At 36.9% G+C, this 26565-nt stretch overlaps 1 protein-coding gene across 11 annotated transcripts in view; it reads right to left on the bottom strand.

Moving 5' to 3' along the window:
- Positions 1–26565, bottom strand: part of SOX5 (SRY-box transcription factor 5) — a 994587-nt gene that overhangs the window by 638896 nt on the left and 329126 nt on the right. For 7 of the 11 annotated variants that reach the window (XM_082849629.1, XM_082849640.1, XM_082849630.1 and 4 more), the window contains one exon: positions 11587–11647. Coding sequence is in view for 4 of the 11 variants with exons in the window: in XM_082849638.1 (XP_082705764.1) it covers positions 11587–11735 (149 nt within the window). In the remaining 7 variants the exon portion in view is untranslated. Of the gene's footprint in view, positions 1–11586; positions 11895–26565 lie in introns of those variants that run through there. The other 4 variants (XM_082849638.1, XM_082849634.1, XM_082849637.1 and 1 more) reach the window with 1 other exon arrangement.

The raw sequence follows: 26565 nt of genomic DNA on the forward strand, positions 1-26565 counted from the left end.
ACAATCTCTGTGTTAAATACTATTGATAATGATGTTTCTTGAGTACATGCACTAGAAGAGTTATGTATTCCCAAGTTTGGCAAAAGTACTTCCACCCCATATTGTGCGCTAGTGTGGAAGGAAAATCTATATTTTATCTGACGCTAGAAGGTTAGTAAACTCAAGTGAACACTCTGGTCTAGCGTACAAATCCTTTCTGTACTTATCAGCTATAGGATTTTGGAAATGCTGAATCTGAGTTTCCTCATCTATAAAAACATAGGTAATGAAATCAGTCTCTCCACCTACATCTTACAACTATGTTAAACATTAAATTTTTGAGTATGAATGTATGTGAAACCAAGACGGTGGTACACAGAACTCCGTGCAACCGCACGTTGCTACTGATCCTTCACTCTAGTCCTTTAATGCTGTCACAAAGCATTCGCAGCACTACCACCACCTCACTGGCATCATCAAGCTCATCATCACCAGACCCTGTTTCGAACTTAAGAATCTGGACTCTCAGAGACCCACTGACTGGCTATGCTGCGTACTGTGCCCATACTTCCTTTCTAGCTTTTATCTGATTATTGATCTCTTCACACACATCCATTGGACTGAATATACCAGCTCTGTCTTCCCTCCCTGGAAATATTCTGGAGTTTTACACCTACCAGAAGATACCTGGTCATTCACAGGCATTAAGTTTTGATCTTCACTTGAGTGCTTCTTACAATTATTGTTGTCGGGCTCTGTACTTGACATGCTCGCCTCTATTGATGTGATTAATTAGAAACCATAGTGCTAAGATCATTAACTATTTTATTGACAAATAGACTAGCAAATACAAAGGCATAGTAAGTACCCTCAAGGCTTACACGGTGTATGCCAGAGGCAGTTAACAGAATAAGACCCAATTCACAAGGCAACATACATATCGCTCTATTACGACTTTTTTCTTCCTAGAGCCCAGTGATGTTACTCTCTTACATAGCAAACTTTTTCCTTTATGATAATAAAGAAGAATGGGTAATACATACATACATCTTATTTAAGGCACATGTTTTAATTTTTATTTTTCAAGTTAACATTTCATTTTGAAATAATTTCAGACTTAGAAAAAAATGCAAAAATAGTACGGAGTTCCCAGCTTCCTGGCATATTAACATCTTCAAATCCACAGTACAATGAGCAAAACTAAGAAATTAACTGAAACAACTGACTGACACACAGACCTTATCCAAATTTCAACAACTGTCCCACTCATGTCCTTTTCTTGGACCATGAGCGAATATTTAGTTATCCTGTCTTCTTAGTCTCTTTCCATTTGGGACAATTCCTCAGTCTTTCTTTGTTTTTCATGACCTTGACACTTTTTAAGAGCACTGCCCAGTTATTTTGTAATATGTCCTTCAATTTGAGTTGTCTGATATTTCCTCATGATAAAATTCATGCATTTTTGGCAAGAACATGACAGAAATGATTTTTTGTGCCTTCCTCAGTGAGTCACAGCAGTGGTACACGATGCTAATAAGTCTCATTACTGGTGATACTAACTTTGATCACTACAAGCATTCTGAGAAGAGATATCTGGACACTATGTAAATATCCTATTTATCAGCATATTTGCACCACTACTTTAGCATCCAGTCATGATTCTTGCCTGAGAAAATCATTAATGTGGTGTTTACCAAATGGTCATTTTCTATCTCCAACATTCCTTCTACAGTTATTAATTGGTATTCTACTGTTACAAAAAGAGCTTTCCTTCTCTCCCATTTATTATTTTTCAACACTTTTTATAACATCATGGACTATGTTGCGTGTAATCCATTACTATCATTATTTCCTTGCTCAAATGTCCCAGATGTGGCCATTGGGAGCCATGTCAAAATGGCTCCTGTGTCCTTTCAACCTGTTTCGATTCTTTTTAGTCATGCCTTACTTTCTTGAACCATAAGATTTTCCAGTTTCTCACCATATAATTTTTCTTCTTGCCCTAGGATCATCCATTTCTACAAGGGTTCTTGGTGTCTTTTATTGGAGAATGATATTCAGAAACCAAGATCTAGGTAGTAGGTGTGCTCATCAGTACTGAGGTATTACTGCTTTTAAGCCCTCTCAGCAGATAGAGCTAGGGAATATATAAATGGACACACACACACACACACACACTCACAACTATTTCTTTATAACACACACCATGAGTTTTTATTGATACCTCATTCCATTCAACATCACAGGGTTCACTCTAGCCCTCTTTATTTCTTTTACAGTAGGAAAATGGCTCTCATTATCCACAATCCTAGGATATGCTCAAAGCAGTTCAGAAGTGTTAACTCTCACCTCCGTGAAAAGCAGAATTATTAATCCGTATTGTGTGAAAAGCAAATTTTCTGATGAAAATACAATGGTTCATTTTTTTTTTAAATCTTAGAGTATAAAGTCAAAAATCTGTTTGGCAAAGTTACTTAAATTTGCTCTTTGCCCCCACCCCCTTCATTTGTAACTCATATGAATACCATTAATCAAATTTGTTATTTTTTGTTTTCATGTGAGGCTCCCTAAACACCCTAGCTCATTTTAATTAATTATTTGTTTTTGAGTATGCCAAACATTAACACAGTTCCAAAAATGAGATCTATACAAAAGAAAAAGGATATTCAGATAAGTGTCACACTCTCCTGTCACCACTTCTACCTTATTTTCATTCTCTCAATACCCATTTGCTGGGCCCAACCTCTGTAAGTAAAAACCAACTTCATGAGTTTCCAGCTTATCTTTCCTATTTTTTTTTGCCCCAATTAGCAGATACAAGTGTATTTTCTTATTTCCCTTTCATTCTAGATATTACTTTTCTGCACTTTTTTCACTTAGCAGTATAGACTGGAAATCACTCTGTATCCTTTCATTCTTTTTACAGCTGCACGGTACCTCATTATGTGGAGGTTCCATAGCGTTCTAACGTATTCAGTTATTCTCCTATGCATGAGCATTTAGGTAGTTTTTAATATTTTACAATTATAAACAATGCCACAATGATTAAACTTGGGCATGTGACCCTCATATTGTCAAAGATGTATCTTCAGGATAAATTCCAAAAAATGGGATTGCTGGATCAAATAGTGTGTATATGTAGATGTGTTAGATATTGCCTAATTCCTGTCCAAAGGCTTGTACTAATTTTCATGCCATTTGGCAATGTAAGAGAATAAAACCTCTGTTTTCAACTCTTCCCCCAAATCATTTTAGCAGAGATGCTGAGCGGCATTTGAGTGCTGATTTATGTTTACCTCGTCTCTGAGTACAGATATCATCTAACCATGGTGCTAACAATCAAAGAAAAAGTTTACATAAATGTAAAAGAAGAAGAATAGAAAGAACAAGGAACTGGGAAAAAATCACTGGAAAAAAAATAGTTGGCTTTGATCACAACGGCTCAGGGTGAAAATGCGTAGCATCTTTCCTTTGAAAACTTAAAAAACCAAGATTTTACAGTAATTTTTTCCATGGCCAAGATTAAGCCCTACCTCCATTTTTTTTTTTTTTTTTTTTTTTTTTTTTGCTGCACCATGCAGCTTATGGGATCTCAGTTCCCCTATCAGGGATTGATCCCGGGCCACGGCAGTGAAAGCCCAGAATCCTAACCACTAGGCCATCAGGGAACTCTCCAGTCCTGCCTCCTTTATGTCCACTAGACCTATATCAATACAACAAGTGGCACACAGCATCTGAGTTATCTGCTAAAATGTCTGTCTTGCATTAAAGATTTTAATTTTGAAGTGGAGACCATATATTGATCCACATATTTACCTCAATTTCTAGCACAAAATTTAACATGTAACCTTCCTGATAAAAGTGTGTTAGAAGTTCATTAATATAAAAACAAACATTCTCTGGGTGCTCACTCTGTGCCAGACACCATCCTAAATGTTTCACATGTATTGTCTCATTACATCCACGGAACAATCATACAAGGTTGGTTTTGTTATTATTCCCAATTTATAGATGAGGAAACAAAGACTTAGAGAAGACGCATAACTTGCCTACAATAATACATCATGCAGAAAAAGAGTTGGGACTTGAGTAGGATTTGAACTGAGGTCTGTCTCATTCCAAAGCCCATGCTTCTTTGCTTCCCCCTCAATGGCACTTAGAAATAGGAGCCTTCCTGATGTCCCACACGTCACACTTATGTAGGCTAGTTCTAACTCTGCCTACTATAAGGCCAGAGCTAATTCTATATTATGGCTCTCAGGCCAGTATGTCGCTATTAAGAAGGGAAGGAAAGGCGGTAATTTCAGTGGTTTCCAAATAGACTCTTAAAAAGCTTTCTGAGATTTTTACCTTTTGGCAAACAAAGCTTTGGCTCCTCTGATACATGCACACATTTATTACACCCTTGTGACTGTGGTTTACATATAAGCATCTTATTAAAAGAGTTTTTTAAAAACTGAAATGTGATTCCCTTCCTGACAGCAAAGGAAAAATAAAAAGATGTTCTTTGCCCTCCTGTTCTAATCTGTGTTTGGAAGTCAAGTCTGCAATTCCCAGAACTCTATCACCAGCTTGTTACATTTCCATAAATCTGTCCAAGAATACAACACTGTTCACACAAAAAAATGTAATATAAACTGTAAAACACATGCACTTGATACCTGGATCCAATTTGCCCCCATTTTGTATGTAAGTCAAAATAAGGCGATGCTTTAAGTCTTTGAAATGACAATATCACATTATTTAGATAAATGCCACCCAATCATGATTGAAATTCTGATAGCATGTGCCTTACTAGTAAAAGAAAAATACCTGTAATGCATAGTTTAAATCATTACTTTGAAACAAAAGCTTCTTTTCTACATTGCTTATTTATTTTTTGAGACCAACTCAGCAGGGCTATGTATTTTATTAAAATTGCCTTCAGACTGCTAATGGCAGGGCGTCTGTTAGCACAGGAAAAGTGATGGCAGTTTGACTCCTATTCCTAATATTGGGAGTTAGTCCAGACACTTAAGAGCCAGAACTCTGCTGTGCATTTGACTATGTTATCAACACTTTACTTGCTAATGATACTAGTGACAGCATTTCAATATGATGGGTCAGACTTAAATAGGAAAGCTTATAATTGTGCTTACAGAACGAAAGAAACTCCCTCCTCCCTCCCCACAAGAATATCCCTTTTATCAGCAGATCAGCTGGTGTTAACTTCATGACTGGGAATTATTTGGTAAGCTTCTGCTCAATATTTTTTTCTCCTTTTCCACTTCCCACCTTGAATGGAGAGCCTCCATCAGCACCTGATATCTACCCGTTCAGAAAATGACAACTGAAAGCCTTCCCGTGGTGCAGCCATGTGCCAACTACCCAGCAGAAGGTCACACTGATGACTTCCCTGTGGCTTTTATTTTCCCCAGGGAAATCCACAGCCAGGGCTGACTGCTTGCCAAATATGCCGAGTGCCACAAACCAGCAGTGCTAAGAACCCCCCATCCTTCTTGATGGGAAGCAGTAAGCAACTGTGCTGAACACCTGTGTCAGCTCCTGTTTCTGGGGACACCCCAGGCAAGCACTCATTCAGCACTCAGGGATAGGGCTCCCCTCTTCTAACTGGTACTTCTGTCCAAAAACTTCTCAGTAGTCGTATGATAATAGTTATGTTTGTCAGATCTCTATAACACCAGCGTGTTTAACTACTGTTGAGGATGATTTAAATCATTTATGAGTTAAGTATCTTACTCTAATCATCTAAAGGGAATCAGGATAATGAATGTATTTCCTATTATTATAAATGTAAAAGTAACACTCTCCATCACTTCCTCCAACCAACTTGAGGAAGAGGAGACATAGTCTGAGATTTGGATGGCATGATTCCATAGATGGACAAGATCTAAATCAATCAGTATTTTTCCTATAACTAACTGGGAATAATATGCTAAACTGAACCGGTGAAAATTCTAGTCAAGAATGGATGGAGAAAAAAAAAAAAAAAAAAAGAATGGATGGAGAAAAATCAGGCAATTTAACTAAAAGATTGCCTGCCACAGGTTAAGACTTAGTAAGAATATATGAATGAATGAATGAATGAATGAACCAATGAATGAAGGAACATCTAAACAATTTTCAATACTTCAAAAAATTCCATAATCCAGAAATGATTATATTCTAGGGAGCCAACTGAGTCTGCACTTACTGTTTATGATTTGCAGACTACTCAGGCAGGACTTGTGCAGAGATTAAAAATAAATAAATGAATAAATAAACCAAAGCCTACTTCAGGACCACATAACTTGTCAAGCAGCAAAACTACAATTCAAGCTTCAGACTTTCTTCTACTTTGACTGTTCCATTTGGTCTTCTCCAAAATTCCACATGGCATTCAGACTGTTGGTCTTTCAGGGTGTTTCCTAAGCCTGGATTGCTCTTCCACCAAGGAGGCAAATTTTGCTATTGGATGTAATCTCGCATAGCTTCATTCTTAACTCCCCTGCCTAGTTCCAGAGTCTCTGCATGGAATGCTTCTTCGATATATCAACATTGGTATTTCAAATGTACAGACTCTCAAAACAATTCACTTACCTCCCACTAATTAAAAATATGTAAATAAATACAAACAATTAAATTTTCCAATTTCCTATATCTGTGAATTGCATGGCTTTTATTTCAGTTACTTAAGGTTAAAATTCATCCCTTATTGCTCCAGAAAGTCTACCCTAATGATTCCGTCTTTGGATTTCTGCTCCTATCTGTCCCCAGGTTTTACCATCTTGGTCCTGACTTTCTGGATCTCTTGCTTAAATGACTACAATGGTCTCCTACCTTCCCCTTTTAGCTTCTTCCCTTTCAATCAACCTCATACTGCCAGCATATTGACTAATTAATCCAAGGCATAGACCTAATCACCACCCACGTTCCCTTAAAAAACAAACAAAAATTTTTAATGGCTCCCCAAGTCCTCTTAAGTCTAATCACTAGCATGAGATTCAAAGTCCTCTTTACAGATTTGAACTGTAAAGTTTCTTTATGTTGTAAACAGCCCACCATATCTTTACAGTTATTATCTCCCTTTTGTATACCCTGTGCTGAATCCAAACTTACCCAAGCCGAAAAAGACACTTAAGATACCAGGATCTTAAATATATACTAGTTAAGCCCTACCAGTATCTAACGTCTCTGCTAGGAAAATCATCCTTTAAGATCCAGCTCAAATACTGTTTTGTTTATGAAACTTTCTTTCTCTTTTCTATGAACCCTCATAGAACGTCAGGTTGTAGCTCTTTTGTAAGCTTTTTGACATTATATCTCACACTATAATATTTGGTTCATTTAGCAGAAGCTATAAGCAAAACACTTTGAAAAATATTTTAGGGATACAGTGGAGAACAAGACATTCATTCAGCAAAATGCAAAGAGAAAAAAAAAACTTTTTTAACTGGAGTGGAAAGTGGAAAGTCATTCAAGCAGTTCAAAGAACTCAAGGGCCGAATAAGATAATGACTGACAATTACCATATGGATTTAGTGTGATGGAGATAACTGATGACCTTAGCAATGGTTGGCAGGATAGAAGTAGAAGAGGACTGACGAGCAAGAAGGAAGAAAGAAAATGGAGACAGTAAGTTAAAACTTGGGGAAAATAAGTATATGAAGGGAGTGGTAGCTGGAGGGAGAAGTAAGATCAAAGGGAAGCTTTTGTTTATTTATTGTTTAAGAGGGGAAACTTAACATGTTTAACCATTAAAGTTTCCAATAAAGAAGAAGGTGAAGATACTCGATTGAAGAATCAATGTTTTTGGAACTGCCAGAGGAAGTAGGTTTAAGCATGGGGGAGGAACTGGCCCTTCCAGGAGAAGGAGAACCTCCCAGCAAAAAAGGGACTGGAATCACAGCAGATTCAACAATTTTAGGTGCATATGTGAAGCTGAGGCTGCATACCCTCTCCTTCAAAAAACAGTGTCAAAGAGTAATTTCCTTATTTCTCTGTTTAAACATAAACCTGATTCTTATTCTTATGACTAAAAGGGAAAGAATTTAGAATAAACAAGAATTTTTAAGAAAATTATACTAAGTATTCATAAGCAGATTTATATATTTGTTTATGAAAACAAAATATATATTTATTACATGAATATTCTAAAAGTCAAATAATGAAAATCTAAGCTTATATACCTACTTGTAGTTTTAAGATAGTTTTTAATGCATTGATTCAAAAGTCTGACACATTTCTAGTAAACAGTTATTGGGCAATTGGAAACTTCTGCCGTAAGACTGATAGGAGAAGGCACTCCCACCTCCTCAACTTCTTTTTCAATAATCACTTTGATTCTTTGACATGACAGTAATAATAAGTTTAGAAATAACCCTTCCTTCCAAATATCAATAATACCTTCTATAACCTAATTTTTCTGAAAATAAATATGAACATTTTCCTCTGTTATTTATATAGTATATCCCTATTTTTTCATTTATATTAAAAATGGTCACTTCTAACATAAGTGATTCCTAATTCAACCGATTTTTATTTACACATTGCACACATTGGTTTAACAAATGTAAAGGAACTGCAGAGATAACAGTAGCAATGCAATTCTCCTTACGGGAGAAGCAGGGTTCGTCATTTAGCAGGCAAACACAGGTTAAAGACCTCAAGTCGTCCTCCTGGTAAGTTTCAGAGCTGGTTCCAGAATTCACGTCCTATAAGTCCTATGAAGCCTTTTTTTTTTTTTAAACTGATCCGTGTTTCCTTCTCATAGTCTTATCAAGCATGTGATCATTACAATAAACCATAACATAATTTTCAAATATCCTCCCTTACAACTAGGAGATAAAAATTCATGACTTGTTTATGGACTTACACAAGGCTATGTAGTTTTGGTTGAAATTAAAAATGACACACAAATGGGATATTCAGCTATGCAAAGCAACTAACTGGACACACCAATTTCTAAATATTACATACCCTTGTCATTAATGTGCCTATTATGAAAAAATAAGTTATACAGAACCGAAGAACATGATTCAAAATCAAAAGAATTCTGCAAATTAAAGACATGAAAACGAAAAATGATAGCTCTACTATTTAACATGAGCTCCCTGAACACAATCATCAGTCAAAATCTTAATCAGATAATGTTGCCCTAATCATTGTTAGTCTATTTTCATTCATAATTTATATTCTGTGTATAAAGACAGAAATTTTTAATGTTTTACCCAAGCTGTAAGTCCAAGTGATCCTTAAACCTTGAGAGCCACATCATGCCCCTTTATTGGCTGAAATCCCCTTAATGATTCCCATCTCACTCAGAATAATAGTCAAGGTCCCGCCATGGTCCACCAGGCCTTATAAAATGGTCATCACAACATCCTACCCTTTCTCATCTCTGACTTGTCCACTCCATACTCTCTCTGGCCACAGTGCCCTTCTTGACGCTCCTTCAACATACCAAGCACACTCATTATTCTTGTTCTTCCCACTGAATGTAACTCTCTTCACCCATAAATCTAAATCATTCCCTCTCACTACATTCACGTCTGTGCTCCGTTCTCTCCTTTTCAGAAAGGCCTACCCTAGACATGGTATTGGATACAGTCTCCCACCATCCTGAATTTACTCTGCTTTATTTCCTCCTTAGCATGTATCCCCATTAACATATATATTAAAATCCTCGTGTTATGTTTTCCTCCACTAGAATGAAAACTCCAGAAGAGCAGGAACTTCTGTTATATGTATGAATGAATGATCATCTTATCGTTTCATCCAGCTGAATAGGGAACTTCTCCAGAGAAACAACAGTAAAAAAAATCTTAACGTTCTTGAGTTCTTCAAATATCAATACAATTCAAAGTCAAGTATGAGTATCAATGGTATTCTTTATAAAATATAAATTGGTGAAGATGACAAATGATGATGGTATTTTTTATGTGTGTGTACAATGTGGTGTGCACAATGTGGTGTGCACAGTTGTTTGTGTTCCATAACCTGTAAGGCACCTAATTCAGTGGGTCTGCATCACATCGAGAAACATAGATTAATCTCTGTTACTAATATTTCATGTGACAGTGGGAAGCAAGGTAGGTTTGTAAAATAGATGCATTAGACTGAAGTTCTTTCTATGTGTCAAGACTATAAGGGATCTATGAGGTCTCTTCCTTCTTGATCTCACTTCCAAACAGGAAAAACTCAAACAACTGTAGTCAATTTAACATCAATATATACATACAGCTGGATGCAAAGAAAATGCACTACTTTTGGCTTCAATTTATTTCTTTATAATGTTTAGTTCAATGATATTTATAAGCTGAAAATCGGGAGATGTTTACTACCAGAAAACTCTTTATACCCGTATCACCAAAAAGTGGTTCTCAACTCTGCAGGAATCAGTGCAGACATACTTACAAACCCAATTACTTGGGCATATCATTCTAAACACAGCTTTTTGCAAGACTCTTTCTTAATTTAGCCAAGAACAGAGACCCGAGTATATGCAATGCATCAAGATATACTTGAAATTATCTTTCCTTTAAGCTGGAGAGTGGTGTTCTCTCAAGATGCATACAATAATAATCTGTTTAGTCCATAATTCTAGAAAATAACTAAATCCCTGAAGCATCCTGGCAGAAGAACTTTAAGCTTAGATCCTTTCTGAATAAGCCATTTCACTTGAAGAGATGTGATGAGACTGAAGAACAAAGCTATTTATCTCTCTGTGTGATGGAACCCGAAAAGCCCACTGGTAGCTGCTCTCCAGGAGGCCTGGATGTGGACGAGCTAAGTCAAATACCAGGAGAGTTGTGGAAGTGGTAACACTAGAGGGGTAACAGAAAGGGAGAGGACTCCCAAGCTTCTATAAATAACTAAGCAATAGTAGCAAGAGTTGTAATCACTATTTAAGACAACCGGTAGTCTGCCTTGAAGCAGGAGATGAACACGAGCCATCAGTCACTCATGGTGACACACGGGGAAATGGGGACTGCAAAGGCCAGCATGGCTGCATCCAGCTTACTGAGGAGTGTGACTTACACTAAACTTTCCACAATGGCTGACAAATGCTCACAGTAGACCCTTTGACTAATTAACCTTCAATTTACATATGGTAGTCAACATTCAGTAGTTAAAATTAGCGTTGGTAAACAGATTGACTCTAAGAGCATCAAGAGCTTTTAGAGGTGTCCCTGTGCCCAGAGAACGGGGCAGAAAAGAAAGGAAACTTGACTTTCATGACCAAGTGTTCTCCCACTACAGTTACATAATTAATAACACCGTATATGTTTTAAAGTTTTGATTCTGGAAAAGTCATCAAAAAGTCTTCATTTCAAAATTGTTTACACCCTAAAAAGGATAAAAGAAATCAGGGTAACTGTGTACCATATTAGGTAAGAAATCTTCTATTCCTGAAAATCTCTTCGAATTATTTTTTCATCTTCAAATCCTAAAAAGAGAATGCCTAAATGCTGGACTTATTATCTAAAGGCTTTAGTCGTTACTTGCAAAACTGAAGACCACACCAAGTAAGCATGGATAAGAAATAAACAAGTGGCAAGAGATCAAGAACTCCAAAATTAATGACAAAAGAATGATCAGCAAATGATAATAATACAATGTTCTGACCTGCTGAGTCTGCAATCTCTCCCACTCCTGATGTCCTTGATATTATCTATTTCTTGCAATGCTAAGAAAAAAATAACAAAGAAAGACAAGTATTTAGGGAAAAAAATCAAAGCAATTCTGAAATACTTAGGTGAAAAAGAATTAAACATTATAAAGAGAGTTAAGATTTCTACTACATAACTTTGGAAGAAATATTAAGTAATTTCATTCTAAAATTTTTTTCTAGACCAGATTCATAGCCACACAACGTCAGACTCATAGGACTATGCCAGTTAATAACTGATGAATGAATAATAAATGAACACTCAAAAAACAAACTTTCATAAATGACAGGCAAGATATAATGATAGTTGAAATGTAAAAAAAATGTGAACCAATTATCTTGAAGCTGTTTCAATTAAATCACTTTAAAAATTTTTATATTATTACTTCAGTCATGTAAGCACATGTGCATGTATGTAGCCTATGATCACCCTGGGCCCAGTTTTATTGAGAGAAACAATTTTAACCATTCTTATAGTCCATAATGGTTAACTTAAAATATACTTATAATGCAACCTTACTTACAACTACAATACTTCAAGGATAACAGGCTAACAGGCACTGAAATTTATTAACTACAGACTAGCACTTACCAAAGCACAGTGCTACATTGTACTAGGATACTAAGTTGTATAAGAATAAAGGGTTTACAAACTCACTGGATAATTTCTACGTTAAAACAATAAAAACAAAAATAGCAAACTAAACCCAGAAACACTGTATTGATACTTAGTCACTTTATCTGAGCCAGACCCCAAAGACCAGGATTTAAGCATTGGTCCCATGACAGAAGAGCTTTATGTCTTTAGAAATTTATCTAACCTCTTTGAAGGTTTATTTTCTTGATCTGTAATATGGTTTCATAGCCTTGATATAAATCCAAAAATTTAAAACATTTTCAATACATGTAACTATATTATCATTATTTTATTATTTATTTATCGGTATAGAATTCTTTTTTTAAGGAGAGGTTCATTATCTATTCTCAGCTGTTTAAACTTTGGCCTCAGAATGATTATGGTTTCAAAATGGGTTCAAAATGTTTAAACATTTGTTACTGACTTTTATGATCTTGAAACATGATCATTAAAATTGTATAAATATAAATTACATAACGTTTATGCCCTAGGAGGGTACAGTTACGTGTACCATCAATCAGATTATGTGGTTAGTATTTTATTTTATTTATGTATTGTTAATTAATTAATTAATTAATTTTTGGATGCATTGGGTCTTCGTTGCTGCACGCCGGCTTTCTCTAGTCATGGAGGGTGGGGGCTACTCTTCATTGTGGGTGCGGGCTTCTCATTGCGGTGGCTTCTCTTGTTGCAAAGCATCGGTAATAGGCACGTGGGCTTCAGTAGTTGTGGCATGTGGGCTCCGCAGTTGTGGCTCGTGGGCTCTAGAGCACAAGATCAGTAGTTGTGGCACACGGGTTTAGTTGCTCCACAGCATGTGGGATCTTCCCAGACCAGGGATCAAACCCATGTCCCCTGCATTGGCAGGCAGATTCTTAACCACCATGCCACCAGGGAAGCCCTGTGGTTAGTATTTTAAATAAGACTTCAAAATGATATGCCCAGGGTAACAGAATTCTACTTCTAGGATATTGATCTAACATACTAGAGCCAGGGATTTAGAGATGATCTAGGACCAGGTTACCTGTATAACTTTTGATTATTAGTTTATATAAGACTTCTCATTTTTGAAAGAAACAATAATTTGGGGTGGTTTCTGGGGTACCTAAATTCTTTTAAAGCCTACAAAATAGTAAAAGAAATTACACACCAAGACTAAGTGGGATTTATCCTAGGAATGCAAAGTTGGTTTAACATCTAAGTATCAAATAATGTAACATATCATACTAATAAAATAAAACACAAAACCATACGATCACCTCTATAGATGCTGAAAAACATTTGACAAAATCCAACACCCTTCCATGATATAAACATTCAACAAACTAGCAACAGAAGGGAACTTCCTGAACCTAATAAATAGCATCTACAAAAACCTCACAACTGTCATACGTAGTAGTAAAAGACTGACTGGTTTCCCACTATGATCAGAAATAAGACAAGGGTGTCCACTCATGTCACTTCTATTCAAGACTGTACTGGAGGGAGACCTTCAAGATGGCAGAGGAGTAGGACGCGGAGATCACCTTCCTCCCCACAAATACATCAGAAATACATCTACATGTGGAATAACTCCTACAGAACACCTACTGAACGCTGGCAGAAGACCTCAGACTTCCCAAAAGGCAAGAAAATCCCCACATACCTGGATAGGGCAAAAGAAGAAAGAAAAAACAGAGACAAAAGAATAGGGATGGGATCTGCACCTCCGGAAGGGAGCTGTGAAGGAGGAAAAGTTTCCACACACTAGAAAACCCCTTAACTGGTGGAAACGAGGGGAGGGTTGGGGGGAAGCCTTGGAGCCATGGAGGAGAGCTCAGCAACAGGGGCGCAGAGGGCAAAGCAGAGAGATTCCCGTACAGAGGATTGGTGCCAACCAGCACTCACCAGCCCGAGGGGCTTGTCTGCTCACCCACCAGGACGGGTGGAGGCTGGGAGCTGAGGCTCGGGCTTCAAAGGTCAGATCCCAGGGAGAGGACTGGGGTTGGCTGCGTGAACAAAGCCTGAAGAGAGCTAGTGCACCACAGCTAGCCAGGAGGGAGTCTAGGAAAAAGTCTAGACCTGCCTAAGAGGCAAGAGACCATTGTTTCGGGGTGCACGAGGAGAGGGGTTTCAGAGCACCACCTAAACGAGCTCCAGACACAGGCGCGAGCCGTGGCTATCAGCAAGGACACCAGAAACAGGCATGAAGTGCTAAGGCTGCTGCTGCAGCCACCAAGAAGCCTGTGTGCAAGCACAGGTCACTATCCACACCTCCCCTCCCAAGAGCCTGTGCAGCACGCCACTGCCAGTGTCCCGTGATCCAGGGACAACTTCCCCGGGAGAACACACAGCACACCTCAGGCTGTTGCAATGTCAAGCTGGCTTCTGCCACCGCAGGCTTGCCCGCCTTCCGTACCCCTCCTTCCCCCCAGCCTGAGTGAGACAGAGCCCCCTAATCAGCTGATCCTTTAACCCCATCCTGTCTGGGCAGGAACAGACGCCCTCAGTTGACCCACACGCAGAGGTGGGGCCAAATACAAAGCTGAACCCCAGGAGCTGTGTGAACAAAGAAGAGAAAGGGAAATTTCTCAGAGCAGCCTCAGCAGCAGTGGATTAAATTTGGACAATGATGTACCCTGCATCAGTGGAATACCTGAATACACAACGAATCATCCCAAAATTGAGGAGGTGGACTTTGGGAGCAACTGTGGCCTTGGGGTTTGCTTCCTGCATCTAATTTGTTTCTGGTTTTATGCTTACCTTAGTTTAGTATTTAGAGCTTATTATCATTGGTAGATTTGTTTATTGATTTGGTTGCTCTCTTCCTCCTTTTTTTTTCTTACATATAAATATATATATTTTTTCTCTTTCTCTTTCTGTGAGTGTGTATGTGTGTGCTTCGGTGTGTGATTTTGTCTGTATAGCTTTGCTTTTACCATTTGTACTTGGGCTCTGTCTCTCCGTTGTTTTGGTTTGTTTGTTTCTTTGTTTTAGTATACTTTTTAGTGCTTGTTATCATTGGTGGATGTGTTTTTTGGTTTGGTTGCTCTCTTCTTTCCTTTTTTTAATCACTTTTTAAATTTTTTTATTTTTAATAATTTTTTATTTATTATTTTAATAATTTTATTTTACTCTTTCTTTCTTTTTTTCTCCCTTTTCATTTGAGCCATGTGGCTGACAGGGTCTTGGTGCTCCAGCCAGGTGTCAGTCCTGTGCCTCTGAGGTGGAGAGCCAAGTTCAGGACATTGGTCTAACACACACCTCCGAGCTCCACGTAATATCAAAGGGCGAAAGCTCGCCCAGAGATCTCCATCTCAACACTAAGACACAGCTACACTCAACGACCAGCAAGGTACAGTGCTGGACACACTATGCCAAACAACTAGCAAGACAGGAACACAACCGCACCCATTAGCAGAGAGGCTGCGTAAAATCATAATAACGTCACAGACACAACAAAACACACCGCCAGACGTGGACCTGCCCACCACAAAGACAAGATCCAGCCTCATCCATGAGGAAGGCACTACTCCCCTCCAACAGGAAGCCTACAAAACCCACTGAAGCAACCTTAGCCACTGGGGGCAGACACCAAAAACAACAGGAACTACGAACATGCAGCCTGCAAAAAGGAGACCCCAAACACAGTAAGTTAAGCAAAATAAGAAGACAGAGAAACACACAGCAGATGAAGAAGCAAGATAAAAACCTACCAGACCTAACAAATGAAAAGGAAATAGGCAGTCTACCTAAAAAAGAACTCAGAGTAATGACAGTAAAGATGACCCAAAATCTTGGAAATAGAATGGAGAAAATACAAGAAACGTTTAACAAGGACTTAGAAGAACTAAAAGGAAACAAACAATGATGAACAACACAATAAATGAAATTAAAAATTCTCTAGAAAGAATCAATACAAGACTGAGGCAGAAGAATGGGTAAGTGACCTGCAAGATAAAATAGGGGAAATAATTACCACAGAGCAGAAAAAAGAAAAAAGAATGAAAAGAATTCACGACAGTCTCAGAGACATCTGGGACAACATTAAACACATCAACATTCAAATTATAGGGGTCACAAAAGAAGGCAAAAAGGGACTGAGAAAATATTTGAAGAGATTATAGCTGAAAACGTCCCTAATATGGGAAAGGTAATAGTCAATCAAGTCCAGGATGTGCAGAGAGTCCTATACAGGATAAAGCCAAGGAGAAACATGCCAAGACACATATTAATCAAACTATCAAAAATTAAATACAAAGAAAAAATACTAAAAGCAGCAAGGGAAAAACAACAAATAACATACAAGGGAATCACCATAAGGTTAACAGCTGATCTTTCAGCAGAAATTCTGCAAGCCAGAAGGGAGTGACAGGATATACTTAAAGTGATGAAAGGGAAGAAACTACAACCAAGATTACTCTACCCAGCAAGGATCTCATTCAGATTCAATGGAGAAATCAAAACCTTACAGACAAGCGAAAGCTAAGAGAATACAGCACCATCAAACCAACTTTACAACAAATGCTGAAGGAACTTCTCTAGGCAGGAAACACAAGAGAAGGAAAAGACCTACAATAACGAACCCAAAACAATTAAGAAAATGGTAATAGGAACACACATATTGATAACTACCTTAAATGTAAGTGGATTAAATGCTCCAACCAAAAGACAAAGACTCATAGACTGGCTGAATGGATACAAAAACAAGACCCGTACATATGCTGTCTACAAGAGACCCACTTCAGACCTAGGAATATATACAAACTGAAACTGAGGGGATGGTAAAAGATGATGAATGCAAATGGAAATCAAAAGAAAGCTGGAGTAGCAATTCTCATATTAGACAAAATAGACTTTAAAATAAAGACTATTACAAGGGACAAAGAAGGACACTACATAATGATCAATCCAAGAAGAAGATATAACAATTGTAAATATTTATGCACCTAACATAGGAGCACCTCAATACATAAGGCAAATACTAACAGCCATAAAAGGGGAAATCAACAGTAACACAATCATAGTAGGGGACTTTAACACCCCACTTTCACCAATGGACAGATCACCGAATATGAAAGGAAACACAAGCTTTAAATGACACATTAGACCAGATGACTTAATTGATACGTATAGGACAGTCCATCCAAAACACAGAATACACTTTCTTCTCAAGTGCTCATGGAACATTCTCCAGGATAGATCATAACTTGGGTCACAAATCAAGCCTTGGTAAATTTAAGGAAATTTAAATCAAGTAACTTTTCCAACCAAAGTGCTATGAGACTAGATATCACTTACAGGAAAAATTCTGTAAAAAATACAAACACATGGAGGCTAAACAATACACTGCTAAATAACCAAGAGATCACTGAAGAAATCAAAGGGGAAATGAAAAGATACCTAGAAACAAATGACAATGAAAACACAATGACCCAAAACCTATGGGATGCAGCAAAAGCACTTCTAAGAGGGAAGTTTATAGCAATACAATCAATCCTACCTCAAGAAACAAGAAACATCTCAAATAAACAACCTAACATTATACCTAAAACAATTACAGAAAGAGAACAAAATAACGCCAAAGTTAGCAGAAGTAAAGAAATCATAAAGATCAGATCAGAAATAAATGAAAAAGTAATGAAGGAAACACTAGCAAATATCAATAAAACGAAAAGCTGGTTCTTTGAGAACATAAACAAAATTGATAAACCATTAGCCAGACTCAACAAAAAAAAAAGGGAGAAGGCTCAAATCAATAGAATTAGAAATGAAAATGGAGAAGTAACAACTGACACTGCAGAAATACAAAGGATGATGAGCGATTACTACCAGCAACTATATGCCAATAAAATGGACAACCTGGAAGAAATGGACAAATTCTTATAAAAGCACAACCTTCCGAGACTGAACCAGGAAAAAACAGAAAATATAAACAGACCAATCACAAGCACTGAAATTGAAACTGTGATTAAAAATCTTCCAACAAACAAAAGCCCAGCACCAGATGGCTTCACAGGTGAATTCTATCAAACATTTAGAGAAGAGTTAACACCTATCCTTCTCAAACTCTTCCAAAATATAGCAGAGGAAGGAATACTCCCAAACTCATTCTATGAGGCCACCGTCACTCTGATACCAAAACCAGACAAGGATGCCACAGAGAAAGAAAACTACAGGCCAGTATCACTGATGAACATAAATATAAAAATCCTCAACAAAATACTAGCAAACAGAATCCAGCAGCACATTAAAAGGATCATACACCATGATCAAGTGGGGTTTATCCCAGGAATGCAAGGATCCTTTGTGTATTCAAATCAATCAGTGTGATAAACCATATTAACAAATTGAAGGAGAAAAAACCATATGATCATCTCAATAGATGCAGAAAAAGCTTTTGACAAATTCAACACCCATTTATGATAAAAACCCTCCACAAAGAAGGCATAGAGGGAACTTACCTCAACATAATAAAGGCCATATATGACAAACCCACAGTCAACATCATTCTCAATGGTGAAACACTGAAACCATTTCCTCTAAAATCAGGAACAAGACAAGGTTGTACACTCTCACCACTATTATTCAACATAGTTTTGGAAGTTTTAACCACAGCAATCAGAGCAGAAAAAGAAATAAAAGGAATCCAGATTGGAAAAGAAGAAGTAAAGCTGTTACTGTTTGCAGATGACTTGATACTATACATAGAGAATCCTAAAGATGCTACCAGAAAACTACTAGAGCTAATCAATGACTTTGGTAAAGTAGCAGGATACAAAATTAATGCACAGAAGTCTCTGGCATTCCTATACACTAACAGCAAAAGATCAGAAAGGGACACTAAGGAAACACTCCTATTTACCATTGCAGCAAAAAGAATAAAATACCTAGGAATAAACCTACCTAAGGAGACAAAAGACCTATATGCAGAAAACTAGAAGACACTGATGAAAGAAATTCAAGATGATACAAACAGATGGACAGATATACCGTGTTCTTGGATTGGAAGAATCAACATTGTGAAAATGACTCTACTACCCAGAGCAGTCTACAGATTCAGTGCAATCCCTATCAAACTACCAATGGCATTTTTCAGAGAACTGGAACAAAAAATTTCAGTTTGTATGGACACAGAAAAGACTCCGAATGGCCAAAGCAATCTTGAGAAAGAAAAACGGAGCTGGAGGAATCAGGCTCCCAGACCTCAGACTATACTACAAAGCTACAGTAATCAAGACAATATGGTACTGGCACAAAAACAGAAATAGAGATCAATGGAACAGGATAGAAAGCCCAGAGATAAACCCAAACACACATGGTCACCTTATTTTTGATAAAGGAAGCAAGAACATACAAAGGAGAAAAAACAGCCTCTTCAATAAGTAGTGCTTGGAAAACTGGACAGGTACATGTAAAAGAATGAAATTAGAACACTCCCTAATATCTTACACAAAAATAAACTCAAAATGGATTAAAGACCTAAATGTAAGGTCAGACACTATAAGACTCTTAGAGGAAAACATAGGCAGACACTCTATAACATAAATTACAGCAAGATCCTTTTTGACCCACCTCCTAGAGAAATGGAAATAAAAACAAAAATAAACAAATGGCACCTAATGACACTTAAAAGCTTTTGCACAGCAAAGAAAACCATAAACAAGACGAAAAGACAACTCTCAGAATGGGAGAAAATATTTGCAAATGAAGCAACTGACAAAGAATTAATGTCCGAAATTTATAAACAGCTTATGCAGCTCAATATCAGAAAAACAAACAACCCAACCCAAAAATGGGCAGAAGACCTAAATAGACATTTCTCCAAAGAAGATATACAGATTGCCAACAAACACATGAAAGGATGCTCAGCATCATTAATCGTTAGGGAAATGCAAATCAAAACTACAATGAGGTGTCACCTCACACCAGTCAGAATGGCCATCATTAAAAATCTATAAACAATAAATGCTGGAGAGGGTGTGGCGAAAAGGGAACCTTCTTGTACTGTTGGTAGGAATGTAAATTGATACAGCCACTGTGGAGAACAGTATAGAGGCTCCTTAAAATACCAAAAATAGAACTACCATACAGCCCAGCAATCCCACTCCTGGGCATATACCCTGAGGAAATCATAATTCAAAAAGAGTCATGTAGCACAATGTTCATTGCAGCACTATTTACAATAGCCAGGACATGGAAGCAACCTAAGTGTCCATCGACAGATGAATGGATAAAGAAGATGTGGCACATATATACAATGGAATATTATTCAGCCATAAAAAGAAACAAAATTGAGTTATTTGTTGTGAGGTGGATGGACCTACAGACTGTCATCCAGAGTGAAGTATGTCAGAAAAAGAAAAATAAATATTGTATGCTAACACATATATAAGGAATCTAAAAAAAAAGGTTCTGAAAAACCTAGGGGCAGGACAGGAATAAAGACATAGACATAGACAAGGGACTTGAGGACACAGGGAGCGGGAAGGGTAAGCTGGGACGAAGTGAGAGAGTGGCATGGGCATATATACACTACCAAATGTAAAATAGATAGCTAGCGAGAAACAGCCGCATAGCACAGGGAGATCAGCTCGGTGCTTTGTGACCATCTAGAGGGGTGGGATAGGGAGGGCAGGAGGGAGGAAGGTACAAGAGGGGGGATATGGGGATATATGTATATGTATAGCTGATTCACTTTGTTATAAAGCAGAAACTAACACACTATTGTAAAGCAATTATACTCCAATAAAGATGTTCAAAACATAGTAAAATAAAAAATAATTTTTAATAAAAGACTGTACTGGGGCTTTCCTGGTGGCGCAGTGGTTGAGAGTCTGCCTGCCAATGCAGGGGACGCGGGTTCGTGCCCAGGTCCAGGAGGATCCCACATGCCGCAGAGCAGCTGGGCCCGTGAGCCACGGCCACTGAGCCTGTGCTCCACAATGGGAGAGGCCACAACAGTGAGAGGCCCGTGTACTGCAAAAAAAAAAAAAAAAGACTGTACTGGAGGTTACAGCCAGGTTTATTATGAAAGAACAGAAATAAAACACATCCAGATTGAAAAGGAAGAAGTAAACTATACTTGTGGACAATGTTAGTTTTATTTAGAAAATCCTAAGTAATTCACTAAAAAAAACTATTAAAACTATGAACAGGTTCAGTAATATTGCAGGATACTTGATCAATATAAAAATCAGTTGGGGACTTCCCTGGTGGTCCAATGCTCCCAATGCAGGGGGCCCAGGTTCATTCCCAGGTCAGGGAACTAGATCCCACATACCACAACTAAGAGTGCACATGCCGCAACTAAAAGATGCCGCATGCCTCAACTAAAAAGATCTCACATGCTGCAACAAAGATCCCACACATACCAGGTAAGATCCTGTGTGTTGCAACTAAGGCCTGGCGCAGCCAAATAAATAAATAAATAATTTTAAAAATCAACTGGATTCCTATATACTAGTAATAAACACTACAAAAATAAAATTAAGAAAACAATTTCATTTACAACAGCGTAAAAAAATAAAATAATTATCAATTCAATAGTGTAAGTGGAAGACTTGTACATTAAAAATTAAAACACTACTGAAAGAAATGAAAGAATATCTAAAAGAGATGAAAATGCATCCCACATTCATGGATCAGAGAACTTAATATTCTTAATATGAAATATTCCCCAAATTGATCTATGGATTCAACACAATCTCTATAAAATTTCAGCTGGCTTTTTTGGTAAAAACTGACAAACTGTTCCTAAAATTCATAAGGCAATGCAAGGGATCCAGTAGAGCTAAATCAATCCTGAGAAAGAAGAAAAAGTTGGGGAATGCATCCTTTACCACTTCAAAACTGAAGACAAAGCTACAGTAATCAATACAGTGTGGTACTTGCATAAGGATGCAAATATAGATAAATGGTATAGAATTGAGAGTACAGAAATAAACCTAGACATTTATGGTCAATTGAGTTTCGACACACTTGCCCAGACAATTCAATGGGGGAAAGAACAGTTATGATATGACAATAAATAAATAAATAAATAAAGTCTTTGTTTCTGGTTCTTTTTTTTTTTTTTTTTGTATTTTTTAATTTTATTTATTTTTTTACACAGCAGGTTCTTATTAGTTATCCATTTTATACATATTAGTGTATACATGTCAATCCCAATCTCCCAGTTCATCACACCATCACCACCACCCCCCCGTCACGTTCCCCCCTTGGTGTCCATACATTTGTTCTCTACATCTGTGTCTCAATTTCTGCCCTGCAAACTGGTTAATCTGTACCATTTTTCTACGTTCCACATATATGCGTTAATATATGATATTGGTCTTTCTCTCTCTGACTTACTTCACTCTGTATGACAGTCTCTAGATCCATCCACGTCTCTACAAATGACCCAGTTTCGTTCCTTTTTATGGCTGAGTAATATTCCACTGTATATATGTACCACATCTTCTTTATCCATTCGTCTGTCGATGGGCATTTAGGTTGCTTCCATGACCTGGCTATTGTTCCTGATTCTTGACACAGAGCTTTGAAAACCCTTGGAATTCCCTGAGTGGCATGTGTGACTTTGTTATGCTATGAGGTGACTCTTGTCAGAGTTCCCAGATAGCTTCAGGCTGGGAGAGAATGTCAGAAAAAGCAACCAAGTGATTTGAGGGATGGAACTTTGAGACACCTCCCACCCCCCAACCCCTGACCCTCCCCCACGCAACCTCTGGGGAGAAGAGATTGAGAGGCTGGAGATTGAGTTTAATGACATAGCCAATGATTTAATCAACCATGTCTATAATTATGTCAATAAAAACTCTGAACAACAAGCTCAGAGAGCTTCCTGCTTGGTGAATACATTGATGTACTAGGAGGGTGGCAACCCTGGCTCCACAAGGACAGAAACTCCCATTCCACAACCCTTTCGGCCTTGTTCTATATACCTGTTCATCTGGCTGCTCATTTGAATTCCTTACAATAAAACAGTCATCATAATTAAGCACTTACATGAATTCTGTAAGTCATTCTAGTGAATTACGGAACCTGAAGCAGTGTCATGGGAGCTTCCAAATCTGTAGCCAATTCAACCAGGCAGAAGTGCCCCTTGCCTGGGGACCCCACTTGCAGCTCTCTTCTGAAGTAAGGGCAGTCTTACTGGGGACCTTAGCCTTTGGTTCGTGGGATCTGGTGCTAACTTCAAATAGTTAGCATCAGATTGATTTGAATGATAGGACACTCAGCTGATGTCAGAGAACTGGTATTGGGACATAATCGTCTTTTCAGCAAATGGTTCTGAGAAAACTAGATATCCACATGCAGAAGAATGGAATTAGATCTTTACTTCAAAACCGTATAAAAAATTAACTCAAAATGGATGATATAACTAAATGTAAGAGCTAAAACCATAAAACTCTTAGAAGAAAGCATAAATATTTGTAACCCTGAGTTTGGCAATGGTTTCTCAAATACAACACCAACAGATAAAATGAGTAACAAAAGAAAAAAACCAATAAATTGGACTATATCAAAATACAAAATGTCTGTGTTTCAAAGTACACCATCAAGAAAGTGAAAAGGCAACCTACAGAATGAGAGAAAATGTTTGCAAATCATAGATCTGATAAAGGACTTGTATCCAAAGTATAGAAAGAACTCTTAAAACTCTATATTAAAAAGTCAAACAATCCAATTAAAAAATGGACAAAGAATCTGAATAGATATTTTACCAGAGAAGATATAAAAATGGCCAATTAGACTATGAAATATACTCAACATTAGCCATTAGGTAAATGCAAGCCAAAACCACAATGATATACTACTTCACATCCACTAGGATGGCTATTTTTTAAAAAGAGATAATAACAAGTGCTGATAAGAATGTAGAGAAATTGGAACCATCTATGTCACAGGTAAGAATGTGAAATTCTGCAGGTGTTCTGGAAAATAGTTTGGTGGTTCCTAAAATGTTACATACAGAGTTACCATATGACCCAGCAATTCCACCCCTATGTACTTACATACACAAGAGAAATGAAACATGTGTCCATACAAAAACTTGCACCCGAATGTTCATGGTAGCATTACTTATAATAGCCGAAATGTGGCAACAATCTAAATGTCCATCAACTGATGAATGGATAAGCAAAATGTGATACATCCATACAGTGGGATATTATTCAGCCATAAAAAGGAATGGAGTATGTGTTACAGCATTGATGAACCCTGAAAATATTATACCAAATAAAAGAAGCCGATAACAAAAGACCATATATTGTATGATTTCATTTATAAGTCCAGAATATTACCTATTCTATAGATTTACCATCTATAGAAACATCGAGCAGATTAGCAGTTACTTAGAATTATAGGGAAAGGAGATTTGTGGGGTAATGGGAAGCAACTGTTAATAAATATGTAGCTCCTTTTTGTTAGATGAAAATGTTCTAAAATTGCACTGTGGTGATATTGAACAACTCCTTGAATTTACTGAAAAACACTGAATTGCACACTTTCAATGAGTGGATTGTATAGTATATAAACGATAACTCAATAAAGCAGTTTTTAAAAAATTACACAGATAAAACAAAGACATGTTAACACATTATCCCCATTTTTAAAAGGAAAAGTACCCACATCTGTCTTGAAAAAGTTTATGTTAAGATGATACCAAAGAAATTTTATATTTTGATAGATTATTGCTTGACAGATAACATTAATGGCATGCCAAGATTAAATACCAATAATAAAATAATAGTAAGGTGTTCTACTTTTAAACTAGTCTTCAGAGATTAGTCTTCCAATAGAACTCAAGTATTATAATAAAACCCAAGTATAATTTTCACTTTTTCAGGGCTGGTAGTGTAGAAAAAAATCTTTTCATCCAAAGTATGGTGATAGTTCAGAATACAATTTGTTAAAAGCTGTAAATCATGTAGACACTTTTGTGATTTTAGAATTCTCTACTTAAGAATGACTGTTAAAAAGGAATACTTTAGCTGCCAAACAAAATTAGATACGTATGTGAGGAAACATATACTTTGAAAATATCAAGTTTCAGCGACATAAAATTCAAGTTTACCAATCCTATCTATTTAAACCTTCAATTTTAATATGAATTCATTTAAACAAGTACTCAGAAGCTACATTACCCTATGGGGCTATCTCATATTTACCCAATTTCAATGATATAATAAGAGTTATAAGATTAAGCAATGTGATCAATTCTAGTTACACAACCTAAAATGACTAAACTCTTTGTCAGTCAATACATGTTTGACTATTCAAGTATAATTTCTGCCACTGAAATTTATATAAGGTCTGCTGCCTTCTCTTAACTGTGCATGCACATTGCTTCGAGTTCAGCTGCAAATCTGTTGAATAGCAACCATCTATCTATTCATCTATTCATTTATTCAACAAAAAAGTTACTGAGCACTTACCATAAGATATTGCTTATATAATAAGGCAGAATGGAGAAATAAAAAGAACACGTTTTGAGATCATCTAGACTTGAGTTTAAGTTCAGGCCTCAACTTATGATAGGTGGCAAAACCTTTCTGAACCTTAGTTTTCTCATTTTTAAAGTGAGAATTAATTAAAGTAATAAATGTTACAGAACCCAATAATAAATGTTAATTTCTTTTTTCAGCCTAATTTGAAGGCTAAGAAGATTAATCAGATATGAATTCTGCCTTTTACAAATTAACAGTACAGCAGACATTATAATGTATATAAGTAAATTAAATAAGGTGAAAAATTATACAATAGAAATTTCCAGTGATAAAATAAGAAATGAGATGATCCATACCAGATGTACATAACATGGCATCATCATCATCACCAAATAGAAATAGCATTTATATAGTTGATTACCAAGCTAATTAAATAATTATCAACTGAAAAATAGAAGATCAATAATCTTGGTTTGTTCCAAGGAAATTCTGAGTAATTGCAAGTAAAGTTTAATGTTAGAAGATTATAACGTTATAGAAGATTATATATAGAAAAGATGCTTACTTATTAGTATTGTTTCTTATGGTAATGAATAAAACTGCCACATTTCCTCTATCAAGAATTTGTTAATTCTGGCTATCCCATCTCCAGCCTATATGGGTGACCACTGGCAAGTTACTTTAAGTCTTGGTTCCTTCCTTTCCTCATCTGTTAAATGGGAATTAAAATCATGCATGCTTTATTGGGTGAACAATAGAATAAAATGAGTGCATGTCAAGTGCACGAGTGCCTAGTCCATTAAGTACCTAACACTGTAGGTATTCAAACAATGTTCGACAGTCTTATCCCTCTTATTATAATCTTTCAC

Source organism: Leucopleurus acutus, assembly GCF_964270905.1.
Source record: "Leucopleurus acutus genome assembly, chromosome: 11".
NCBI lineage: Eukaryota > Metazoa > Chordata > Mammalia > Artiodactyla > Delphinidae > Leucopleurus > Leucopleurus acutus.